The following is a 15,276-nucleotide window of genomic DNA, read 5'->3' as shown; positions in this document are numbered from 1 at the left end:
GGTGATGCCAACAAAAATACAATGCACACCATCATAGCTGCCTTATGACATATATAACATCCTATCTGAGCCAAAAAAAAAAAAATTATGTTACTTAAAAGGGAGTATAGAAATTATCAATTTAGAATTATTTAATTTATTTGCTACCATAATTATTTGTATTGCATAAAGTGGAAATGTACACAAATTCTATCAATTACAGGTTGGTCTGATAATATAGGATATTGCATTGTTAATTAAACTGACTTATTTTTGAAAAGCTTTTTCAAGAAGTCACACTGACAGATTTATTGAAGATGGCCCTTGTTTATCCATTTTTAGAAAATTGTAAGATAAAGTTATCAAACATTTCCTATTCTTTGCTGTAAATAACAATTTTACTGATTTTTGTTTATCATGGTGTTTGTGTTCATTATATAAATATTAATGTATCTTTATTGTGTTGTAAATGTCATAAATATTATTATTTTGTCTTACTTAATATTTAACAACTGTATTATAATAACTAAAAATCACAACAATAATGGGAAATAGTTTATTACTATTTTTAATAATGGAAACCTGGATTCTTAGGAATAATGAACGCATATTATTGGAAAACCAATTTTCACAGTTTAGCAAATGAACATTGCTGCTGCCTATTTCATAGCAGATGAAGATAAATTAATTTTCTAAGAAACTGATCCTGATATTGTGTATAGGAGACACATAAAAGTGTCTCACCTTCATTATAGCCATCCTTGGAGATCAAGTCATATTTCCTGTATTTCTCCACTTTTAGATGAGGACACTTTGAAGTCAAAGTCTTATTTTCACCATCCGAGATGTCACTCCCACTGGAGCTCCATACTATGTCAGTGAATTCATTGGAACTCTCACTTTTAGGTTTTCCTTTGGAACAGAATATATAAATACTTAACACCGTACAACATCAGAGTACTCCAGATTCAACATGCTCCCTACAGTAATGATGCAATATACATGTTACTATATTAAAATACTGAAATTTAACAGTAATCCTATTTTTTAAACAGTACCTACATCTTAACTGTTGGCTGCTCAAAATCTATGAAACTACTTTTTAAAACTGATAAGAAAATAAACTTACTTGAACAAATATCCAAAACTAGCCCCACTTAGAACAGCACATGAATATGGCATATTTAGAACAGCGAAGTCACAAGAATTATTCCACGTTTCAACTTCCATTTAATAAAGATCTGGAACAATCTGAATTTGGATGTCACAATATAAACCTTAGTTTATAAACCATGATGAGGACCAACCTAGTGTCCCTGCAGGCTTGCATACTCCCCAGTCTTCCACCAGCATGGCCACAAGGAGATTAGAAACATTATTGATTAACCAGAATTAGCATGCCATCTGAACCCTAATCTCTGGTTAATCTTAAACCTCATTTGCTAAAACAAAACACCTTCATTGTTTCAAACAATGAAAAAATATTTAAAATTGTGGCTTATCATGTTGTCCAAATTCAAGGGCTGTGGTTAATAAAAATAAATAAAAGCAAAAACTGGAAGAGAAAACAGGGTCATGGGGGAGAGGTGAAAGTCATTCTCATCTGGCTAAGGCATGATTCAGCATTATGCCCTAACAGAGGCTCAGTTCACACAACACTTTTCTTTACACATTGTGAAAACTCCACTCAACGGTGGAGTTTTTAGGAGGTACTCACCACACAACTTGTTCCAATTCCACCGTTGTGTGAATGTGGGCTCCCATGGAGTTGAGTAAAACTCAATGCGGTGTTTTATTGATAGTTCCTCCGCCCTCTGCCCTCTCTCCTACCCCAGTCCTCCCGATGCTATCCCATCAGCCACTGCTGTGAAAATACAATCCCGGCAGCTCTCCTCCTTTCAACGCTCTAGCCTAGGAACTCTGTAGCCAGTGGGGAAACTCCACTCAATGCAGCAAGAAACTCCATGGAGCCCTCCAGACAACACAGAACACAATGGTTGTGCAGGAGCACTCCTCTGCACAGCGTGGATATTCTGGGTGGAGTGTTGTTGTTGTTGTTTAAAAAAACACTCCACCATGGTGTGGAGTTTTCCCTCCAGACAACACATTTCTCAATGGTGCTGTAACAACCCCACTGTGGATTTCTAAAACCACCGTTGAGAAATACGTTGTCTGAAATGAACTAGAGTCACTGTCTAACCAGATTTTTTGCCCATGAAAACTCAAAACTGCAAGGCTGTGATCTTTATCTTTAGGACAGATTGTTCTTAAATAATATAATAATATTTAGCAGTCATATTGTTGCTTTGAGTGTTAAAAGCAGTTTATATACATTAACTTGTTGCAATCCTTACAACAACCTGGTATTATTCCCATATTGGATGGAGGGCTGAACCAGAAACTAAGTTGAGTGCAGAGGCTAGATTTAAACATGGGCTTCCTAAGTAAGAGCTTATCAGTTCTTATACAAAAAGATGTGTAGGGACAGTTCACAGTAATGCGAAAAGTCAAGTGTACACTCTTCCTGCAGTGGAAGGAGGACACACATCTGAGCCTAATGAACAATTTGTCACATACCACCCATACACACTTAAAACTGGACAGCCATGTGTTCTGCCAATATGCCTTGGTTCACATAGTGTGTTCTACATGCAGAAAGAGGGCCTCAGACTCATCCATATGCTCCATGTCATATAAAACCAAAACATCAGGAAATCCTATTTTCATTTGGCACACTGTCAGATATTATGTATTTTACACATACACATTCCAATATTATGCAGGCAAAACATTTTAAGATCTTAAGGAGTAAGTGCAATGTGTATACAGGTCAAAATACTATTAAGGTATGCATGGTTATTCAGCTTTACTACTACACCCATGTCTTTCTTTTCAAATTAACTGTGCTAGCAACATCTGTTTTATACCTCCACTCACAATGCAACTTGAAAAGCCTTCTACCTGCAAGCAGCCAACCATTCAATATACACTGTACTTCAAGTGCCCCTTTTATGTGAAGAATCATAATAATTATGGAACTATTAATAGAAAAGGAATTAAAGAAAAGATTAATTAAATATTTAGGTGCAAGCCTGAGTGTGTCAATACTGTCCCTTTAAGGACAGTGACAGATTTTGGAGCAGATCATACATGTAGTCATTTTGCACCTTCTTTTCTATTGAGGCAGCAGTGCTCCACCAGAAGGTAACTGAGAGCACAATCCTATGTATTTTCACTTGGGAAGAATTCCTACTTAGTTCAATGGAACTTACTCCAAAGTGAATGAGTACAGGTTTGCAATCCAAGTTCCCTCTTACTCCAAAACCACATGAATCCTAATCTTATAACAAGTCCACCAATTGGACTGCTCACTCTCTGCCATGTACCAGAAAGTTCTGTTTTTATTCTGGTGTAGTTGTGTAGAATTTATTTTACAAGACCAGATATATCCCGAATCAGGCTACAACTAAAAAAAGAAGTCATGCAATCTACCATAGACAAAGTTTTGTGAGTAATATTAACAAATCTTCCTGTACTGTTAATGCAAAATGCAAAATGATACGATACCTTCAATCGGGCTGAGAAATGATGCAAAGCACTTTTTAACTCTATATGATTTTTCTGAAGATCTTTTAGTCTGTTTTTTAAAAAAACAAATGAATAAACATGAAATGAGTAATTAATATGAAAACTATTCTTGGGCATTTGCATAGATGCTATGTATTTTATTAATTGAAGTTGCAATCCTATACCCACTTATCTGAGAATAATCGCTTCTGTAGAATTGGCTTATTTATCATTGTTCACAGTAAAGGAAAATGTTGACAGTAAAACCTAAACAGACACTATTAATGATTTGCCATAAACAGTGATTTTGTTAGGTATACATAAAAATTAGGACCTCGAATCTTAAACTGACAGTTTACTTGACTAATTGATCAGGACCACTTTTAATCAGCAAAGGCAAATTTTAATTGATGAGGCTCAGAGTTAATTCATTATTTAAAGATGTCTTTTCCTTCTATCTATGACTGGTATCTTTTGTTCATTAATTGTAAATTATTACAAAAAAATACCAAATTGAGATGTGGTAATTAATATGTTAAAAAAGCAGATGATTAAGCAAGCAGAAATTCTCTAGCAGTTTTAATTAAAATGTTCTTAACTTGTCTTCTTAGCCAGTATGAAGTTCTAAGCTCCCCTACAAAAACATCATACATTTTACCTTCACTGAAGAAGCTGTCTGAAATCCATCACCACAACGAAGCCATGCGTTTGAAACTGAAGCTGCAGCCGCTGCTGCCCCAGCATTTCTATTCCCTTCCCCTATAGGCTTCTCATTTGGAAAAGAAGCAAATTCTGTGCATCGTGCTCGCTTCCTCTGCAAAGAAAAATATGATTGATTTAACTCATAATGATATTTTTTAATATATATTTTAATGCAGGAATGGGCAGAAAGTAACCCTCAAGGTGTTTGGGCCTCCATCTCCCAACGGCCTTTACAATTGCCTACGCTTCTTGGAAACGAAGTCTAAGACATCTGGAGATCTTTCTTCTGCCCACCCAAGGTTTAATAAACGTTAGTATACAAAGCATAATGTTCAAAACAATAGAAGTAACGCAAATCAGAAAATTGCTCTAAGACTCTTGATTCCCAAACCCATTTCATGAATTTTTCATGCAACACTTGACCTTTGAAGTTAACAATTACAATATAAAAATATCAGTGAGGCAATTCTGCATTTCAAATTCAGACTGCTATCACCTGCCTTGAACCTGCAGAATAGGATAACCTATTCAAGGATGGGCAGTCTTCAAGCTTGCAGGATCTACTTTTTTTTTTCCTCCACCAACTGGGAGAGTGAGAGACTATACACTCAGAAATAAGGAACAAGGTGCCTTTTGTCTTGAGTGCCAGAACCGGTGATGTGGGGTGGACATTTTGCCAAGTCTTTATTTTTCCATGAAAAATATTGTGTTTCAGAAGTCCATTAGTAACAATTAAAGGATATCAATTGCAAATACAATGTTAGGCAAGTTTGGCTGTTTCAAAGTTGTAGAAGAGTAGTTGTCAGCTTTTGGAGGACCTGGGTTGAGGATGGCAGATCTAGAGCATCAGAAAATCTGCTGCAAACTGAATTTTTCCTTTGCAAATTAGCCTAATTTGCATAAGATTTCCCCTCCCACCCGGAAAACCACATCACTAGGTTAAAGGAAAGTATGTTAAAGCCTGTTTTAAAAATCAATGGAGTGGGGAGGGGGCAATCATAAATCTGGAGAAAGTACATCCGAAAATGTGTGAGCAGACACCAGTTTTCCATGGGCTTGAGGACAGTAGGCATCTGAGGACAGTGGTGTCCTCAGGAGGGCCTTTCCTGTACAACATAACAACCGGACAGGTTCATATTAAGACAGGCAGTGCCTTAGAGATTCAGGCACTAAGGAGTTTAGGGATTTAAAGGTTAAAACCAATATTTTTAATTGGGCCCAGAAAATAATTGGCAACCAAGACAGGTATTTCATTACTGGTGAAACAAGCTTCCGAACACTCTTCAAGAGTAGTCCCACACACAGCACATTACAGTAGTCTAAACATGCCATAATAAAGGCAGGGATAAATGTTGGCAAATTAGGCCAACACAGAAAAGGTAACACTCTTTGCCACCACTACCACCTGAAGATCCAGAGACAGGGTAGGATGAAGGAGCAATCACAAGCTACAGACCTGATCTTTCTGAGTGAGCGCAACCCCTTCCAGAACAGAGTCAATCCCCATCCCCAAGTCAGGCTTTCTACTAACCAACAGCATATCCATCTTGTCTGGATTTAACCTCCGCTTGTTCATCCCCATCAAATGCATTCAAGAGTGTTAACTGCTTCCTTTGTATTACATTACATGAAGCAATAAAGCTAGTATCATCAGCATATTGCTAGTACCTTACTCCAAAATTCTGAATTACTTCTCCCAATGGTTTCATGTAGTTTTAAATTTAACAACTCTATTCTCCACAGATAAACTAGGCTTGATACATTAATTCTTATTATAGACAACACGCCAGGCAACCTTTATCATAGAATGTCTAGCCTTATCTCCCAACCCTCCATGAATATAGGAACATATCAAAACAAACAACAAAGAACGGCCACTGAAATGCATCAGTCCTTTCCAAATGGTTATAATATGAATGCACTGAATCTCTCAACAGCCATTGAAACATATTAAACCCAAAGTGATTGGCTGAGTTTCTCCACAGCATATATCTCTAACACAAAACCATGCTTTCTCCACTCTTAGATCATTTTTCTCCCTACATATGTCTAGGATGTGTAAAGTTCCACTCCCAACTCTAAACTGGAGACATCTCCTTGGGTGTTAATTGAGCCAGGATTCAGGCCGGTATAATGAACCTAGGTGCCTCTGGGCACGTGTAGAGTGGCTTTCCATCATTCTCTGCAGTCTTAAATAGCACACCCACCCACACCCAAATAAACAAACAAACAAACAGAAGGACCCAAGTTGCAGGCATTAAGTTTCCGCCTGTGTCAATGTGACAATCACAACTCCCACTCTTCTTCACGTATTCCCCTCTCCCCGCTGTGGTACCTTCCTGACGAGCATCTCCTTTCAAAACAGGCCTTCCATTTGTCACGTGACATGAAGGAAAGCCCTCAGCCTTGAGGGACGCAGAAAACAACACAAAGCCCAGCCAACTGCCCTCACGGAGCGACCCGGGGAGGGGGGGGACGACCTTGCAGCGGGATTCAAGCCACGCCCCCCTCTCTTCCAGCTTGGCGCCGTTTCATCGGCTGAGCCTTTGATTGGGGGAGACACAGGAAGCTACGCGTGACGGAAAAGAGGGCGATGCTCGCCTTTTCTTGCTCCTGCTGTCTCTCGCCTCACGGGGGCTTCCTGGCTTTCAGGCCTTCAATCTGTCCTCGTGGCCTTACGCTCGCTGCGCATGCGCCCTTGCTGCTGAGCTTAATGGAGGCAGAGACATCGGCAGAGTTCGGACGACACGCTAATCAACGGCGGGGGCGGGGAATAAGAACAAAATGGGAAAATGTTGATTAGCGTGTCGTCCGAACTCAGCCATCGATTCAGTATATGTGGGGTCCGATTATATTTGAGTTCCTTCCCTGCTTAAGGGTAGATCCGTGTGACAGATGATCATGAGTTAACCCATTATCCTGAGGCAGTGTGCATGTATTTAGTCAGTGTCTAATGGTTTGTATGTTTGACTAGGATTAAGAGAGGACAAATTCAATCCCTACCCAGGCAACATGCTCACTGAGTGACCATGGGCCAGCCAGTCTCTAAGCGTCGTGTCACCCCATAAGTGCCTTGAGCTCCTTGGTGGAATATGAATGTATTTTTAAAGCTATTTATGTAAAGTCTGGGTGCTTCTAGACAATGCCTTTATTGAACCATTACCCTGCCTCATTCACAGAAGCTCCAGATGACATCTACTCATAACCCTCCTGTGTTTTCTCACCACTTCTATTAAGAAAGAAAAGATGAAAATGCTACATCATGCCTTCTGATTGGTAGCACTAGAAGCCTTCCATCTGGAAACACCCAGTATATGTTGTGTTTCCATTACAAAACAGTTAAAGTTACAATACTAAGTTTGCAATCCTATATACACTTACTTGGGAGCAAGCTCCAAAGAACACAGTGCACTTTACATTGTAAATATGCACAGAATTGTGCTGTAACTCAGAATTAAAACATCAACAACGGCACAGTTAAAATAACTTCTGTAGCTGACATATTTCATTGCTTCATTCTGTGTCTTTGTGTTTTCCATTTGAAACCAGGATATCAGTCTTTTCTCTACTATTTAATGGCTAGCGAACAATTGAAAAATCATTTAAGAATTCTGACAACAGTCCCAAATGCTATAGAAAAGAAGACATGAAAACATATCATTTTAGAAGATAATTGAGATGAAGTCTGTATTGGAATGCTCATAAGCATTTTGGGATTGTGGGTAAATATGCAATCTTTAACCTATCAGTATGCTTTTAAATATTGGATGTAATCCAGCAACATACTTTTAAATTCCACTGATTTCAACAACATGGTTAGGGACAAACTAGATGTGACATTGCAGATTTAGAAAAGCATTTCTGTCTCTTCTTCTTTGTGCCAAAAGCAGTTGCAGGTGGTAATTTTTTTTAGGACCACAGTACAGGAGCAAAGGATTTAAATTTGCTGCCCTGCAGATGTTCCTCAATGCAAATCCACCTCTTCCCCCAGCTGCTACTAGAAATAGAGAAGAGAACGTATTACCAGGATGGGGGTGGAATCAACCTGCCATGAGCTTGCATGGATCATCTATGGGCTTTTCATTGTGTTCTGGGCACACAGGAGGAAAAGCAACTCCAGTGGTGGGATGCAGCAAACTATCACAGAATTGCCCAGCGAAGCACATGGGGTGCTCTAGAATCAACTCCTTCCCACTCTGAAGCTCTCCTCCTCAAGTATTGCATTTGGGGAGCCAAATATACTGTTTTGATTGAATACAATGATGGTAGAAGCCCTGTTCAAGTATTCAGGAGAATGTGTGAAAGCTTAACGTATGTAAAGGGACGGGACACACTACCCCATCCCCCTCAGTTCAGACCTTGCGGTGTTGATCCAGCAAGATCTAAATAGTTCTACTTGGATTTGCTTGAATTGGATGAGAACAACATGTGGTAAAGAACAGGCTTGTCCTTGAGCCATCACATGCAGCAAGAACTTGAGATGTTTATTGATTTATTTATTTTACTTACAATATTTATATACCGCTCCATATCTAAAATAAATTCGGAAGCAGTGAACATAAGAAATAAAGCAATAAGAATATTAAAACAGCATAATAAAATTGTTCAATTAGAACAGAATACCAATAAAAGTTGTGGCTGGTCAGTTGAGGAATGCTTCCTGGAAAAGAGCACCAGAAGCAGCATAGTGTTGGTGCCTGCCTCCAGGAGCAAAGAATTCAGAGAAAACGGCCCACCACACTAAAGGCTCTTCTCCCGGTGGACTCCAGTTGGTACATAGGTCCATGTAGAACCACCAGAAGCATTCCCTCAGTGACCAGGCAGGTTGGTAAGGGAGAAGGGACTCTCTTAGGTATCCTGGTCCCAAGTTGTTGAAGGTTTTGTACACTAGTAGCAGAAACTTAAATCTGGCTCAGCAGCCAGTGCAGTTCCCTAAGCAAAGGAATTATATGCTGAAAAGGGGCAGCTCCCAACAACAGCCGAGCTGCTGCATTCTGCACTAGCTCCAGCTTCCTGAGCAGCCTTAAGGACAGCCCCACGTAGTAACCCAGTCTTGAAGTTACTAGCACCTGTACCACTGTGGCCAAGTGATCCCTATCCAGAAGATAGATACTGAGAACTTGGTCAGCTAGAATGATTGTCCTCTGCTCAGAAATGCTCCAGCACAAACTATGGAGGTGGAGGGGCGGGGGGCAACTAGAAACCCCCAAAGAGTGGATATGTCCAGACACAGAGCTAACTGAAAAGCAAGGATGTTATTTCTGTCTGGCCCAGAAAGTTACTACAATGTAATGGACAATTGTTGGGTTTTATTTAAATTCAGCAGATGAGTGATATTTACTTAGAGAAATACAGGTTGCCCTGAATTGAATTGCTCTAGGACTGGCGGGCAGAAAGAAAGAACTTTCTGGCTTCTGCCATCAGCCAGTGTACCTAGTGCCACTGAGAGGCTGCACTCTCTGCTTCCCAGGAAAACATCAAGCCACAGGGGAGACCAGCTTGGCCCATCTATTAGCCAGAGAAGGAGCAGTTACAGGGAGCTTGCTTCCTCCTCGCTGTCAGAAAGAACACTAGGCTCCAACTGACAGTAGTCCTGGGATTGCAGAAGTAAGAGGACCAAGTGCTCTGGCCCTATCCATCAACTAGAGCATCAAGAGCTACCAACTGCATGCAGAAGGCATTGTTTATTTGGATGACATACTGAACAGCATAAGCAACCTCTGCCAAGATGTATGCACAACTTTGCTGTAGAAAATTCTTGGTCAGCAATCTTGTTCAAGAGTTATGGAGAGTAGTATAATATACCACTTTTTATTCATCAAACAAAAGTGACAGGTCAGTGGGGTACACTTGTGATTTGGGGGCCACAGGGCCCGCCCCCTTTTAGGGGCCCAAGATTTTTTTCTTTTTGTTTTTAGGGGTTTAGGGCCCTTGGGGCATTTCCCAGAGGTCTTCCTGCACCCCAGGGACCCCACTCCAGCCACCATTTTGTTTTTGGACCACCATTTTGTGCATGATGGGCTTGGGGGTAGGTTGTGACCCCTCTACACGCTCGTCCCTTCGTCCCCGACCTTTTGGAAAAGGTTTCGGGTGTCCCCATTCCAGCCGCCATTTAGTTTTTGGGCCGCCATTTTGTGCATGATGGGTTTTAGGGTGTGTTGTGACCCCTCTACGTGCTCGTCCCATTGCCCTCGACCTTTTGGAAAGGGTTTTGGGCGTCCCAAGGTGCTGGACGATCAGTCAGCGATGTTTGGGACTCAGGAGCTCGTCCCTCTAGCCTGCTATTCTGTGTACGGGTTTGGGATGTGATGCCTCTAAGCGGTTTTGGACCCCCCCTGATTGGCTAGCGCTGTTTTGGCACACATTTTTTAAAAGGGGGCTCTCAACCAATAGGAAACCGCAAAAGGTTATGCCCAGGGCCCTTTCTCAGCACTTTGAGCGCCATCGCAAAGCCCTAGAACCACTATACAGTAGTAGTTTATTAGGCCAGCAAAACAGAATAGCACTGTGAATATGATGATATAAAAAGGTAGTAATTAATTAAAAGTACAAGCAATTAACTAAATTGTACATGTCCCTCTCATAATAATATAAAATTAAAATATTGTCACACAAGGCGGGGTACAACACAAATGTAAATACTATAAAATACATATAATTGATTAAAACACATAAAACTAATACATTATTAAAAGGCATCATATTATATAAATATAATATAAAAAGCTAGTAATTAATTAAAAGTACAAGTAGATAAGTTTAAAGTATAAAACAATGTATAAAAACATATAAAATATAATATAAAAGCAGCAGTGTAGAAATACAAATTTAAAACAGCAAAATTAAAATTAAGTTTATTATAAATATTCCGCCTCTCCCTAATGGCGCGAGGTGGGGTACAACACAAATGCAAGCGCCATAAAATACATATAATCGATTAAAACATATAAAACCTAATACAGTATTAAAAGGCATCATATTATATAAATATAATATAAAAAGCTAGTAATTAATTAAAAGTACAAGTAGATAAGCTCATAGTATAAAACAAACAGTATAAAAACATTATATAAAACACAATATAAAAGCACAACCTGGCTTAAATCAACAGCAGTACAGAAATACAAATTTAAAACAGCAAAGTTAAAATTAAATTTTGCAATCCATATACTCTGTGTCTCTTAAAATTCCTTCTCTTGGATGCCTTATGCGTTTTAAAAGGTTGTTTCTTTCTTTCTTTCTTCTGGTCTTAGCAGATAAGGTCTATGGGGTGGGGGCTGATGACTCAGGAGGTGGGTTTTGGACAGCAGCATAAAGTTGGGGATATTAATAAAGCATTAATGCTGCTTATTATTAGAAGGAAGACCAACATGGACTATTGGCCAGGTCAGAGAATCTATCTAACTAATAGTTCTGTGTGTGTTGGGAGGGAGGGAGGCTGTTGCAGCTGGGTGCTTTAAAAGAAGCAGGGGGGGTTATTGCAAGTGGGAAGCCAGGGAACAGAGTTACTTCTTATTCAGGACCTTTATGTGTATTGGGGAGGGGGGAGAAGCGAGAGGGGCTGCTCCTGCGTGTGTCTGAGAGAGGGCTGCGGCCAGAAGATAGCGTTCCTTTGCTGTGTTTGTGTTAGGCTCCCGTTTTAGGAAGCATGGGGCTTTTCACAGAGAGTCATAGACGCTACTTTCAAGCACCACCAATCCTGCCTCCCCCACCTCTGCACCCTGCTCCCCCTACTGCCCCCAACCCCTGTCATTTTAGTAAATATGTGGCTTTTTACACATCCCTTGCCCCTTCACTCCCTGCACCAACCCACTGTCCCCTCATTTTGCATCCCTGCTCCCCACCCCATAGGTTCCCACAAGCCCAGACCCATACAATCCACCAACCTCAACAAACCCCTACCCTACATCCTGCTCCACAGCCCATAGGATTACACTCTATAGCCTCTGCACCAACCCCACTAGCCTGCACCCCAACTCCTGTCATTTTAGTACACGTGGCTTTTTACACATAGACTCATAGAATAGCAGAGCAAATCATAGAATAGCAGAGTTGGAAGGGGCCTACAAGGCCATCGAGTCCAACCCCCTGCTCAATGCAGGGATCCACTCTAAAGCATCCCTGACAGGTTGTCCAGCTGCCTCTTGAAGGCCTCTAGTGTGGGAGAGGCCACAACCTCACCAGGCAACTGATTCCATTGTCGTACTGTTCTAATAGTCAGGAAGTTTTTCCTGATGTCCAGCTGGAATCTGGCTTCCTTTAACTTGAGCCCGTTATTCCGTGTCCTGCATTCTCGGAGGATCGAGAAGACATCCTGGCCCTCCTCTGTGTGACAACCTTTTAAGTATTTGAAGAGTGCTATCATGTCTCCCCTCAATCTTCTCTTCTCCAAGCTAAACATGGCCAGTTCTTTCAGTCTCTCTTCATATGGCTTTGTTTCCAGACCCCTGATCATCCTGGTTGCCCTCCTCTGAACACGCTCCAGCTTGTCTGCATCCTTCTTGAATCGTGGAGCCCAGAACTGGATGCAATACTCTAGATGAGGCCTAACCAGAGCCAAATAGAGAGGAACCAATACCTCACGTGATTTGGAAGCTATACTTCTATTAATGCAGCCCAAAATAGCATTTTCCTTTCTTGCAGCCATATCGCACTGTTGGCTCATATTCAGCTTGCGATCTACAACAATTCCAAGATCTTTCTCGTTTGTAGTATTGCTGAGCCAAGTATCCCCCATCTTGTAACTGTACATTTGGTTTCTATTTCCTAAATGTAGAACTTGGCATTTATCCCTATTAAATTTCATTCTGTTGTTTTCAGCCCAGCACTCCAGCCTATCAAGATCACTTTGAAGTTTGTTTCTGTCTTCCAGGGTATTAGCTATCCCACCCAATTTGGTGTCATCTGCAAATTTGATAAGCATTCCCTGCACCTCCTCATCCAAATCATTAATAAAAATGTTGAAGAGCACTGGGCCCAGGACTGAGCCCTGCGGTACCCCACTCGTTGCCTCTCCCCAGTTTGAAAAGGTTCCATTGATAAGTACTCTTTGAGTCCGATTCTGTAGCCAACTGTGAATCCACCTAATAGTGGTTCCATCTAGCCCACTTTTAGCTAGTTTGTTAATCATTGGGCACTTTGTCAAAAGCTTTGCTGAAGTCAAGATATATGACATCCACAACACTCCCACAGTCCACAAGGGAGGATACCCGATCAAAAAATGAGATCAAATTAGTCTGACCAGACTTGTTCCTGATAAATCCATGTTGGCTTCTAGTGATCACTGCATTGATTTCAAGGTGTTTACAGATTGATGTCTTTATAATCTGTTCAAGAATTTTCCCAGGGATGGATGTCAGACTGACTGGTCTGTAGTTCCCAGGTTCCTCCTTTTTGCCCTTTTTGATGATAGGGACAATGTTAGCCCTCCTCCAGTTGTCCGGCACCTCACCCGACTTCCATGATTTTGCAAAGATAATAGACAAAGGTTCTGAGAGCTCTTCCGCTAACTCCTTCATTACTCTAGGATGCAGTTCATCGGGCCCTGGAGATTTGAACTCATGCAAGGAAATTAGGTGTTCTTTGACCATTTGTTTATAAATCTCAAATTGCAATCCTGCCCCCTCAATTTCTGCTTCACTTTCTCCAGGGGGGTCATAGACCCGCTTTTGGGAAAAGACTGAGGCAAAGTAGGAATTGAACACTTCAGCCTTTTCTTTGTCATCTATTATCAATTTGCCATCCTCATTAAGCAGTTGAACCACCATTTCTTTCCTCTGTCTTTTACTACTAGTGTATCTGAAGAAGGCCTTTTTATTTCTTTTAGCATCCCTCGCTAACCTCAGCTCTTTCTCAGCTTTAGCCTTCCTGATGCCATTTCGGCACTTCTGCGCCACCTGTCTGTACTTTTCTTTTGTAGCCTGGCCTTCCTTCCACTTCCTATATGTATCCTTTTTTGTTTTCAGGTCATCTCTAAGCTTTTTGTGGAACCACATTGGTTTCCTCTGTTGTCTTCTATCTTTTCTCCTTGTTGGAATTGTTTGTAACTGTGTCTTTAAAATTTCCTTTTTTAAATACTCCCACCCATCCTACACTCCTTTTCTCATTAGGCTCTCTTGCCACGGGACCTTACTTATCATAGTTCTGAGTTTATTAAAATCAGCTTTCCTAAAATCCAGAGTACATGTATGGCTACACTCAACTTTTGTCTCCTTCATAATCAAGAATTCAAGAATGACATGGTCACTTTCTCCCAGAGTTCCTGTAACTGCCACTTTATCCACTAAGTCATCCCTGATGGTCAATATCAAGTCAAGGATTGCTGATCCTCTAGTTCCTTCCTCCACTTTCTGTAGGAGAAAGTTGTCACCCACACATGTCAGGAATTTCTTGGAAGGGCCGCTTTTGGCAGTATTTGTCTCCCAACAGATATCAGGGTAATTGAAGTCCCCCATCACTACTACATCACACTTCCTTGAAACACTGGCAATGGAAACACTGGAAACTTTCTCAAAAGTTTCGTCCTCATCTTCTCCTCTATTGGGTGGTCGGTAGTAGACTCTGATTATCATGTTCTTTTTATTCCTTGCCCCATTTATTTTAATCCAGATGCTCTCGATGGGGCTCCCGGTCTGATCCGCCTGTATTTCTGTGTAGGGATAGGTATTTTTAACATATAGTGCAACTCCACCTTCATTTCTATTTCTTCTGTTCTTTTTGAACAAGTTATATCCTTCAATTGCTATATTCCAGTCATGGGAGTCATCCCACCAAGTTTCAGTTATACCTATCAAGTCGTATTTGCCTTCATATAATAACAGTTCAAGTTCATTCTGTTTGTTTCCCATGCTCTGGGCATTAGTATATAGGCATCGAAGACCATGTGTTTTATAGTTTGGCTTTGTTCCTACATTGTTGCGGACACTATTTTGGGGCACTATTGGAGTTGTTCTCTGTACTGTGATGCATTGGCCTTCATCCATTGTTGCCTCGAAGTTTACGTCTCCCGCCCCTGTAAGATTCAGTTTA

The 15,276-nt window shown here is 40.7% G+C and overlaps 1 protein-coding gene across 1 annotated transcript in view; it reads right to left on the bottom strand.

Moving 5' to 3' along the window:
* Positions 1 to 6,620, bottom strand: part of SPIDR (scaffold protein involved in DNA repair) — a 218,445-nt gene extending 211,825 nt beyond the window's left edge. The window contains exons 1-4 of the mRNA XM_063130704.1: positions 6,584 to 6,620; positions 4,205 to 4,360; positions 3,547 to 3,616; positions 724 to 891 (exon numbers count right to left, since the gene is read on the bottom strand). Of these exons, the coding sequence (XP_062986774.1) occupies positions 724 to 891; positions 3,547 to 3,616; positions 4,205 to 4,360; positions 6,584 to 6,598 (409 nt within the window). The 5' untranslated portion in view covers positions 6,599 to 6,620. The remainder of the gene's footprint in view (positions 1 to 723; positions 892 to 3,546; positions 3,617 to 4,204; positions 4,361 to 6,583) is intronic.
* Positions 6,621 to 15,276: the final 8,656 nt, after the last annotated feature.

This window comes from Elgaria multicarinata, chromosome 7 (genome assembly GCF_023053635.1).
Source record: "Elgaria multicarinata webbii isolate HBS135686 ecotype San Diego chromosome 7, rElgMul1.1.pri, whole genome shotgun sequence".
Lineage (NCBI taxonomy): Eukaryota > Metazoa > Chordata > Lepidosauria > Squamata > Anguidae > Elgaria > Elgaria multicarinata.
Note: the sequence above shows the minus strand (reverse complement) of the source record. Positions and strands in the feature narration are given on the sequence as shown.